Genomic DNA, 10,884 nt, shown 5'->3' on the forward strand with positions numbered 1-10,884 from the left:
TTATAAAGTGGTACGCTTTCGAGATGCGTGGTCGTCGAAAATTATGAGGTAATTTCTTTGAGGCTTTCTTTGAGTTCAGGGCCGCATTTCTTTGACCAAAGCGCAAGCGAAGAGGTTAAAAAACGAGGAAGTAAAAGTTAAGGTTCGTTTTCTGACCTTTCAAATTTTCTGCGATTGGCATCACTCACTCCTTCGTAATTTCGTAACGCATGAAAATAGAATGATTCTATTTGTCGCAAACGATATCCGAGACGTCGAGGAGTGTAATTTATCTCTCGATTTTTTTTCCTACACATGCAGTATGATGTTCGTTATTTTTGTAAGAAACGTTTTCACGTAACTATGCTTGCATAAGTACATGATCATCTAAAAAAGAAGTAATAGCGTCATATGCAGAACAGGGCTTTGTGAACATGCTGGCATAAAAAATTTGCGCACTTTCTACTCAATTATTTAAGACCTTGAGGTGACTAGACGAGGGTGTTAATTATAATTACCCAAGAACTGCACCAGCTATAGCTAAAGATAAAAGGCATTACTGAAAATCTCGTAGCAAATTCATATTTGCACCAAATTTACTTTCATATCGCGTGCATAGATAACGAAAACACTTTTCATTGCTGCGCCCCATCTCAATCTCGACACGTCTGTTAGTAGCACGCCTGCGGCTGCTTGTCTCCAAACAGGCTTCGCGGTCATGGACTGCATCATGAAACATGACACATGCATGATGCAATTAAAAAGCATGTGGCTTTTAGCAAACTTAAGGTACGCTATTTTAAGCACGCCAGCCTGACCGCGCATGAACCTGCCAGATTTCTTTCTACTCGAATCAAATAATTACGTCTCTCATATTAAGAAACACTTTCAAGTAAATATCAAATGCCATAAAACGTGCCATTAAAACATGCTGTGCTATTAACAAAAGAACGCATTCCTTGGGGGCGAGTGAACCTGCCGGCGGGGGCCCCGTGCACACCGGCTCAAGGTGATAAATGCGTGCGCAGCTACATACGTGCTTTTTTTCCTTGCGCAGTTATAAGCGTACTATGCTGATGTTCAGGTGAATGAACGCAGTAACTTACATGCTATTAAGTACACTGAGTGGCAGTGCCGATCGAATCCCAGACTTCGCGCTTTAGTACCGCGGCCCATTCCCCGTTAGCCACTTTACTAATGCGGTATTTATCGCGAGAAGCCTATGCGGCTAATTAAAATGTCCTTTTATGCTACTACGTGGATCGAACAGTGACGCAGCTGATCAATACATGCTACTTCTGCAGTGCGCAGGCATGATGCAGCCGCCGGTAGCTGCAGCAGCTGTGGTAGGCAGCGGCTGGCGGAAGCTGTTTTGCCTACTATGCGAAAGTCGCTGCTGACATCAGCGCCACCGCATCTTCGTGACGTCGCGGGGTGAAGGAGGTCCATAAACGTTGAAAGCTGTCACGTGAGTATGACGTCGATGAGGAAAAGCTGGCGCCCCGCTATAGACCGTTTACAGAGAGCAGTTCGCCTAGTCGACACTCGCGGCGCCACCGCCGTCGCGACATCAGTGGCCTTCTGGATAGCAGGCGACTGCAGGTGGTGCCTACGGGCTGCTGACTTCGCTGCTGTATCCGCTATGCTCTGCGGCCAAAATGTGGAAAAGCAGAGGCAAAACGTGTTCCGTGTTCGATTGTAAGAACTGCGACGCAGATTTGAAGGTATGGAATGTATCTGTCTGCGAAACGCACGGGCCTCAACTTCACGAAGATTGTCCGTGCACTAGGCCTTTTGCAATGCATAGTTTTCCGCAAGGAGAGAAGAACAAGTTGGTACGACAGCACTGGATTGCGAATCTACAGAGGAAAGACTTCAACCCCGGCTCATCGGCTAGGGTGAGTACACATGATAAAAGTGAAAACACCGGTTGCTCGGGTTGTTTGCTGACGGTATACCTGTAACGCCGGCAGTCACCTGCGCGCTCGAGCCGCTGTTCAAATGAATTTCTGTGCATGGTCTGACGGGAGGTTTTGGTTTGCCAGTATCGTTTCAGTCACCTTGCATTCAGTGTTCATCTGAGAGTAGGGTAGTACGGCTTAGAGCCTGCTGTTTTAATTGTAAAAATGATCTAACCTAGGACCGAGCTAAACGGGCTGATGTATGTACATGATGTACGTACATACATGTCCGCGTATAGTCGGTGCCTTTCGAGTCGGCTGTGCATTCGCGCTTGAAGCGTAGATCCTTTGCATTGTAAGTACCTTATCTCTACCATCTCGTTTCGAAATACTTACGCGAACGTGCGGTGCTGGCTGCATTTCATTTTCGCCACAACGGGGAGGTACTACGTAGTGTGTGTACTCCGTGAGTGTGTTTGCGCACGTGAGATAGGCGATTTCATAATACGGCCAGAAGCTTTCCAGGCATTGTGCTGGACTTTTTTTCGTTTATGAATATTGGCATCGCACATCCGAGGAATGCTGTTGGGCTATCTTTGAGTGAGTGCTAACGCCGGTTGAAAACATTTTTCTTGGTTGTGTGCCCCGGTTTATGGAAAACAAAACTTCTCAAATATGCATTGTGAAAATATTATGTTGCAATATTTTTGAAGAGCACAAAGGAGAAGTGCAATGCCTGGACAGTTGCATGAAATGACGATATTACATGTTTAGTTAGAATGACCATATCACATATTTCCTTGTATTTGTGGTGTTTGACGTAGTCCGCTTGCACTGGTTGTCAGAACTTAAGTGGCCTTCATACACATTTCTTGCAGGTATGCTCAGTTCATTTCATTGATGGGCGTCCCTCTAAAGACAACCCGTACCCAACACTGCACCTTGGAACACCGGTATGGCTTTCGGAGGTTTGTTCTGAACTGCAGTTTATTTATTCTTTTGTATTTTCATACTCTGCAATATTTTAGACTGCTCACCACAAGGGAAGAAGGAAGCTGGTGCGGCACGATGTCAAACCTTTGGAGCCTGAGACCTGTTCAACAGCTGAACCTTTGTCACACCATTTATCAGACGAGCAAGATGAAGAGAGTGCTGCAGCTGATGATCACCTGCCTATCAACATTGCAACAGAGGATGTATCACATAGGTACGGTAAAGTGGTGTGAATTATCCTTCATGGGTTCTCATTTACATGCTTTTATGCAAGTCTGTTTTGGGTGCACAATATGCACGTTTGCTTTCACTAGTTATATGAAGAGTTTAAACCTGTGGTACGCTATGGATATTACCTTTAGCTGAGAGTGTGCTGCACTTAGCAGTGCTTTCTTCGTTCCAAGTGAATTTTGCATCCTTCACGTCGCAAATAAGATGTTTTTATGTCATACAGTGACTGAAGTAAACAATAGTCAGCAATTTCGTCAGCGGGGTAGCATGCCATCTACCATTTTTGTGCAAATATAGTTTGCCACCATTAGTGACATAAATTTTTTTTTGGATTTCATAATACGGCCAGAAGCTTTCCAGGCATTGTGCTGGACTTTTTTTCGTTTATGAATATTGGCATCGCACATCCGAGGAATGCTGTTGGGCTATCTTTGAGTGAGTGCTAACGCCGGTGATTGTAAGCTTGCTTACTAGTTTTGCCATCTTTAGCATTGTCATGTTCAGTTAACAGTAAAATTTCTTGCAACCACTCATATAGGCTAGCCCAGTTACAGCTTATCGCCTGGACCCGGATTGTGCATCTCTTGCTGCCATGTGCGCAGGAGTTATGCCTATCTCTGCAGGCATACACAGTCTGCATTTCAATGAAGCAATTACTATCTTTTCATTCTTTTTACCATGAGATGGTGGTTGCCACACGCTGCTATGTATGTTTGGAACTAGACTTTTTCACGTTGCTTGGTGTTTACTGCTGTGCAATTCTGAACAAAAATCAATCAATGCCCATGAGAGCAGACTTGATTTCAGTCAGTGCATGTACATACATTGCTCAGCCATTCCACTGCACAGGTTCGTCGTCTGCTGTAAGCTTGACAGTTTGCTGCATTAGCACTGTTTCACGGGCTACTGAGGAAAACTCTGAATATTGTCAGCCAATGATGGGAATCCCTGTATTTAGTTTTTTTTACCATTCATAAAAGCTCAGTGTTCGCTTAGCATTTGTGATTAGAACACAGTACCTTATCTATACAGGCCAGTTTCAATTTTCTTTCAGTGTCCCTTTAAAGCTTTCAATACGTCTGCAAGTTGTTACAGGAGTACGATGCAGACCACAATTATACAACCAGAACACTCTATTTATTTCCCTGTAGTATAACCGTTGCACGGCATGGTAATTTTATTCTGTGTGCTTGTTAGCTCATACTACTATGCTAAATATTGTGTCTCACTTTCCTCCACATCCTTCGTTGTACAGGAGAGAAGGAGCTGAGAGTCTCGTTGATGGCTGCTTGGCCTGTGGCTGCAGATGCAAGATTACCGAAACATCAGAAAAAGGAACTCAAGTGGAGCCAGCGGCTGCTCATGACCATTTGTATGCAACCACTCGCAGGCAGGCCCCGGTCACTGCAGACAGTGCTTGCCAGACTATATTCAGTGCATACTCAACTCTTGCACCAAGTCACTTCCGCTTCTTTACAGGTCTGTCAAAAGTAGTATTTGACGAACTGGTTCGGACTCTTTCCACTATTGTGAAGAGCCCCTTCACTATGCCCTTTGAGGACCAAATCCTACTTACACTGATGCGGCTGCGTCTTGGCCTATTGCTTAATGACCTTAGCTTACGTTTTGGTCCATCCACTGCAGCCATTAGCAGGATTTTCTGCTTCATTGTAACAAAACTTGCCAAGTTTGCCAGAGAGTTCTTAGTGTTCTGGCTGCCAAGAACAGCAATCAGGAGGACATTGCCTTATGTTTTTGAGGAGAATTACTCCGTAACTTGCATTGTGGACTGTTTCGAAATTTTCATTGACAGACCTGGGCAACTGCACCGAAGAAATACAACTTACAGTTCCTACAAATCGCACAATACGGCCAAAATTCTTCACGTCATTGCATCAAGTGGGTTTATTATGTTTTTGTCAAAACCGTATGGTGGCCGTGCAAGCGATCGTTTCATCACTTTGGACAGTGGTTTTTTAGACCACCCGACGCAAGGCGACGAAGTCCTCGCTGACCGTGGCTTTAACATAGATGACCTGCTCCCACCATCTGTTAAAGTTTCACTTCCAAGCTTTTCCAAAGGCCGGCCGCAGATTTGTCGTTCAGATGTAGTAAGTTCGCGTCGCCTGGCAAGGCTTCGTATTCATGTTGAGCGATCAATAAGGCGTCTCAAATGCTTCAGGATTTTGAAGCAATTCCCTGCTAGTATATTCACAAAGAAACCCCTCGCAAATGATGTACTTGTTGCCATCGCTGGGCTGTGCAACCTGCAACCGAATTTGATTAGAGATCATGGTGATGCGTCAGAACCTGGTGCTCAGGCACCATCGCATCCAGGCAAGCAGCTGGAAGTGGTAGACAACACACCTGAATGAGGCATGGAGATTTATGTGGAGTAGCCACATCACCTAGTCGTCTCTTGTTTTTATGCACCTGCCATGTTCTCTGTTCACTGATTAACGTAACCATGTTCACTGCAAGAGAAAGGCTCCTCAAAATTGCATTCAGTTAAATCGTTAAATCTCCTGGGCTAGCTGTAGCCACCTTACCCCAGCAAACTTACCAATTTTAACTGCCCATCTGACTCTGCCACCCTTGATGCCATTGGTTATCAGCTCTCCATATTACATGCTTTGCTGATGGCAATTTCTGTTTCAGCTAGGATATTATTAACTTGCATTTATTCCCTGACCCAACCCACTTGTTTGCTGTCTCTATCCATAGCTCACATTGCTCTCAATTTAATTTTAAGCATTTTCATTAGCTTCAGAGTTTCTGCCCCATAGGTGAATACTTCCAAGATACAACTCTTATGTAATTAACTCAAGCATGCTGGTGTACTGGCAGGCTGCTGTTGATGACCCTAAGAATATCTGTCAGAGATATGCTATTCAGGTATTTTGCTAGCTATTTCACTGATGGCTCTGAGCTATCTTAGCTGCTACAAACAACTCGCGTTGGAGCCTTTTTTCATGCCGTCTGATTACCAAAGTGTTTGTCAGCCATTTCAGGTCCGCTACATTTTGTCCAGGAAGAGCAAACTCTAAAGCACTCTTCCTCCTTGAGGAACTGAAGTTGGAATCACTTGCAAAGCACGTTCGAGCTGCCAAGGTTGATGTTCTGAGCCTATTTCATTGTCTTGCTGGTGCACTTAGGGGCACTTGCTTTGCGGCTGTGTGTACAGTGTAGGTGAGACGTTTATGTGGATTGTGGATTTTTAAAATGCAATGGAAAGTTATGTTGGGGAGTTTCTGCAATTGGCTTGCCCGATGGAAACCTTTGTTGATACCATATTGGAGATGTCATTCTTTGAAGATTTACTGCTTGTACTCCCTGTGTTCACTTTGGGATGATGAGAAATGTTCAGTACCAGGTGAGGGTACGAGCCTGTTGGTTTTTGTTCTATGCCTGCTTTTGTTTTGTTGTATGTTCAGAGATGTATTTGATAATTTTGATGTTGCATGCACAAATAAGCCGGGTCAAATTGTCTTAATGACAAGAAAATTAGTCAAATCTTGTAAATTTATTCCAATAGAAATGTGTTCATTGCTTGCTGTCAACAACTGCTGGCAGCAGGTGTGAAAAATAGAAGTCCTCAAGATGTGCCACTTGCTTACTTATGAACTCTTTGTCATAGGGCACCTCGATAATATATGCCTCGTTCGGTGCCCAAATCACGAAGTCGCACCGACTTCTTTCGCAGCAGAACAGCTGCAACTGTACTTGCAGGTTATATCTGTTCTTCCCGGCCTTGCTGAGTGTGAGTTTGTTCTCCTTCTTAATCACGTCATATCTTCCGCTCTTAAACAGGGCATCAAGGCTACCATGCTTTTGCACAGTCAGTGGTGTCGGGCACTTTATTTCCAGCACTGTGTCCGAGTCTGGAATTATGCCATCAGGGCTGGCTCCAAGCCATGAAGTGGCAGGCCGGATGATAAGGCCACATTCCACAACGTCCGTGGTCTGTTTTCTTGTACCAGGCACGGGCTTTTGCTTCTGACTCTCTTCCATACCTTCATGTAAAAATCACATTCATGTTGTAATGAATTAGTGTCCCTCATCTTAAAGTAACTTCAACAGTGACTAGTATATTGCAATACACAAACCAAGCATTCACAACGTAACAAATATCAACCTCCAATTTCATGCTTTCAGGCTTGTAACTTGCATGCGATTTGCGATGAACAAGCAGTCAGGCTGTGCTTTGCTGTTGGAAGCAATGAATAGAAATTTACATCACAAATTACAACCACACAGTGGTACTTCCATTCTTTGCAGGCAAATTCGGCCTGCAAATTGCCACTTTGCATAATGCAGTAATAGAGAGTTCATACTGCAAATACGCAAAAGTGCTGCTGTACAAAATCAAAGCATAGTGTTGCAACCGCTCTATTGTCAGCATCGCATGCAAAATTTCGATGGAGGCGAAATTCTAGAGGCCCGTGTACTGTGCGATGTCGGTGCACGTTAAAGAACCCCAGGTGGTCGAAATTTCCGGAGCCCTTCACTGCGGCGTCCCTCATAGCCTGAGTCGCTTTGGGACGTTAAACCCCAATAAACCAAACCAAACCAAACATGCAAAACAGTATTTAGCAATAGTTCTTGTACTATAACACTTGCCATAGCATTTTCGAATCCAAGGTGTAAACTTCAGCATGCCATGCAGAGCAGCTGAGGCACAACACCAAAGGCTGTAGTCAGTGAGATATTTGGCTCCTTACCGTGTGCTGGCATTACCATAGAAGCTTGGGTGTATGTGCTTTGATACCCACTTCTCAGGGGCAGCTTTGATGGGAATGCTACGGGCCTCACTGGCAGTTATCCTCAATAAACGTTCTTTGTGCCATGCTGCACTTCCCTGAGGGTGGTTTGCCAGTGTTGCAGCCTGCTCAGGAGACAGCAGCACATTGGTGACGAAGAAATCTTGGCATAACTGGCACAGCCGCTTGCAGTCATGCTGGCCATGCTCTTGCTGGAGAACTGTGGAGTACAAGAAGGGTCTGCTTAATTTAACGACTTCTTGTGCATACTCGAAACAGGCTTATGGTGGCTAAATCCTGAAAATCACTCAGTCAGTATGCAATGTAGGGCCATGTGTAGGTGTAATTTACAATCAAAAGCCGTTGCAAGAAATCAAGTCTGCTGCAGCATCAGCAATAGCTGTTTCTCGGTGCACCTAGAACTTAGGAACTATGCACAGGTGCTAAGAGTAACCTTGTGAGATCATCGCACAAAAAACTGTCACAACTTGATAGGAGCTCCTGTAGTTCATGCACTATCATATTCAGCAGTGCATGGTGAACAGCTGAGATTGCATAAATGAGTATGAAAGAGGTCTTGTTGATGCTATACTACGTTCCAATGTCGAGATGCACGCTCTGCTGTAATGCCAATTACTAGTTAAGCATTACTGCCAGTATATTGGGATGGTTCAACCACAAGCACATGTCACTTGCATTTCTGCAGTTTTGAACATTGCAAGAGCAAATCTTTATGCATAATGTCTTTATATAAACTGACTACATTTAAATGAACAAAATGTACACTTATGCAACAACAAAACCCAGATGGCAATCTTACTTGCACGTAATGATAGCCTCTATGCCTGCTCGACTCACTTAGTTGAGTCAGCCATGCGCAACATCAGGAAATAATGTTCTTACATGCACGGCCATCTTCATCACCACCTGCGGGTAGTTTCCTGCGTGGCTTCAGAACAGTGTGTAGCATGGTGTTCTGAAGCTTGCTGACGTCGAGAGGGCATTTTTCGAAGTGAAGGAGCATCTCCTTTTCAGATAAAAACTGCTGCGTCTTCGTTTGTGTTTTCTTATGGCAATAAACAACCTCCATTGTTGCTGGGGTGACATTCTTCGCTGTTGCCGCATTCCATGTACACGCTTTGTCAGTTGATGACTGTCCGGTGAGCCCCTTGGATGTTGCCTCGACAACCTTCATGAGCAGTGCACAAATATGGCTGCACCGCTCACTTAGCCCCGCTTTGCATGTGCAACTTGCTGAGAAAGGTTGTCCAAAATTTATTTGTGTTTGGTACGTCCTGCTCACTGTTTGCGACGACCTGATGTTTGCCCTGATGCACTTCACGCCATTTTTCTGCTGGTACAGTGCCACGCCAACATGGCCACTGTCAAGCAGGTTGCTGCCTTCAGCAAATCCTCTGTAGTTGACGGATGGTTTGCCATCTGTGTCAGGCATTTCAACCATGTAGTTGTAGACAACTGAAATAAAGAATGATATCAGTACAGTATGTCATCATGTGTGCTATTTATGTAGCTAGTTTTGTGGTAATAAAACTTTGTCCCCATGCTGAATGTTGGATGCCAAGAAATCTAGTAAGGTTCTGCATAATACACTTATGCTTTCAGTTGCTGACAAATAATGAAAACTAATTATTTGTGCCTGATCGGCCACGTCAGTCATGCTGCGACCCGCCGCATATGTTTACGATGGTTGAACGGCTGGTATTAGCTCCTGATGTTCGACTTTGCAAAACCAAAATAAAAGGACTGCTTATTAAATGTCTCCACAGTTCCAACCTTTTTTGATCTAACATGACTGGCACAGAAGCATGCAGTGAGGAATATTGTCACTTGTGCTGATAGTTTTACGTCGCATTTTACTAGCGGCTGCCAGTTTTGGCTTACTGTCCACGCTGAAAACTTCGCTTATCGTACGCAAGGCTATCGCAGTAGATCGCGCGATGCCATGCAGCAGCTGTAGGTTAAACGCAAAAGAGCTTTTCTCAAGTGCTAACTTGTTTGCAAACGAGCGCACGTTGAATCTCGCGCTCCTTGCGGCAGGCTACAAAAAGCATAAATTCGGAAACCCTTTCCGCAAGCGAGTAAAAGTTCGATTTCATGCAAAGTCGAACATCAGGAGCTAATACCAGCCGTTCAGCCATCGTAAACATATGCGGCGGGTCGCAGCATGACTGACGCGGCCGATCAGACACAAATAATTAGTTTTCATTATTTGTCAGCAACTGGTACGCAGGTGTTGGGGATTTTTTGCAGAATGAGGCCGTTACGAGCCAGCTGCACAAAAAGTACAACTTTGCGCAACTAACTTGTGTTGCAATCAAATCTGGGAAGTTCTCGCTTTAAACGCACGCACGAAAACAGTCATAAGCACACCAGGACAGAAATCCAAGCAGTGTTTTTGGCTTTAGAAAACGGGAAAAGAGACAGCGAGCATACCATCGTCACCAAGCAAAGCGATGTGGCGTGAAGGCTCACACAAAAACAAGAGCAGAGTCCTAAAATACAAAAAAAAAACAGCGCACTTACACGGCCGCTGAAGCTTCTGCCAAAGCTTGGTGTCATCCACCCATCCTGCATCCATTTTGCGAGCAAAAATAAGTACTATCGCAGTAAAACGCGCTTGCAGATGAGGCTTCCGCACAGGCAGGCAGCGGAGTTAGAAGGCCAGCAATGGAAGAGTGGTCACGTGACCAAATATGGCGGCGCCCATGCTTCCGCGCTGTAAAGCGTCTATAGTGTTCTAGAAGGGGTAGTGGGTTCAGCAGCCGGCGCGCCCCATGCATTGCGGCGAGGCCGCGAGTGCAGACGGGACCCGGATGTTAGCGGCGGCGCTGTAGTCGCGTGGGCTGGCTGTTGGCAGTGTTACTAGACCAGGTTAGTTTTCAAACTCCGTTGTGGTGCGCGGAACTGCCACCGCACGTGCGAGTCAGTGGCGCTGCAGTCGTATCAGGCTCCAGGAATCCAGGCAAAACAACTCGCCTTTGCCGCCGTCCAAGCAGTCC

At 45.1% G+C, this 10,884-nt stretch overlaps 2 protein-coding genes across 2 annotated transcripts; one reads left to right on the plus strand and one right to left on the minus strand.

Annotated features, from left to right (window-relative positions):
- The first annotated feature begins 1,797 nt into the window (after nucleotides 1-1,797).
- Nucleotides 1,798-5,479, plus strand: LOC144133692 (uncharacterized). The gene is made up of 4 exons (XM_077666839.1): nucleotides 1,798-1,877; nucleotides 2,759-2,833; nucleotides 2,909-3,087; nucleotides 4,360-5,479. Exon 4 carries the CDS (start codon nucleotides 4,652-4,654, stop codon nucleotides 5,477-5,479), a length of 828 nt encoding a protein of 275 aa, XP_077522965.1. The 5' UTR covers nucleotides 1,798-1,877; nucleotides 2,759-2,833; nucleotides 2,909-3,087; nucleotides 4,360-4,651.
- Nucleotides 5,480-6,999: 1,520 nt separating this feature from the next.
- Nucleotides 7,000-10,463, minus strand: LOC144133693 (uncharacterized). The gene is made up of 5 exons (XM_077666840.1): nucleotides 10,409-10,463; nucleotides 9,168-9,340; nucleotides 8,768-9,053; nucleotides 7,826-8,084; nucleotides 7,000-7,117 (listed from the first exon to the last, which is right to left on the minus strand). Exons 1-5 carry the CDS (start codon nucleotides 10,461-10,463, stop codon nucleotides 7,000-7,002), a joined length of 891 nt encoding a protein of 296 aa, XP_077522966.1.
- Between the last annotated feature and the right edge of the window lie 421 nt (nucleotides 10,464-10,884).

This window comes from Amblyomma americanum, chromosome 5 (genome assembly GCF_052857255.1).
Source record: "Amblyomma americanum isolate KBUSLIRL-KWMA chromosome 5, ASM5285725v1, whole genome shotgun sequence".
Classification (NCBI taxonomy): Eukaryota; Metazoa; Arthropoda; class Arachnida; order Ixodida; family Ixodidae; genus Amblyomma; species Amblyomma americanum.

What these genes read in the sequence shown, in the direction of transcription:
- LOC144133693 (XM_077666840.1), bottom strand. Translation starts at nt 10,463, where the DNA reads ATGGATGCAGGATGGGTGGATGACACCAAGCTTTGGCAGAAGCTTCAG. An exon ending in ACATCAGGTCGTCGCAAACA is followed by an intron (nt 9,054 to 9,167) that starts GTGAGCAGGACG and finishes CTGCTCATGAAG; the next exon opens with GTTGTCGAGGCAACATCCAA. An exon ending in TATGGTAATGCCAGCACACG is followed by an intron (nt 7,118 to 7,825) that starts GTAAGGAGCCAA and finishes TTTTACATGAAG; the next exon opens with GTATGGAAGAGAGTCAGAAG.
- LOC144133692 (XM_077666839.1), top strand. Translation starts at nt 4,652, where the DNA reads ATGCCCTTTGAGGACCAAATCCTACTTACACTGATGCGGCTGCGTCTT.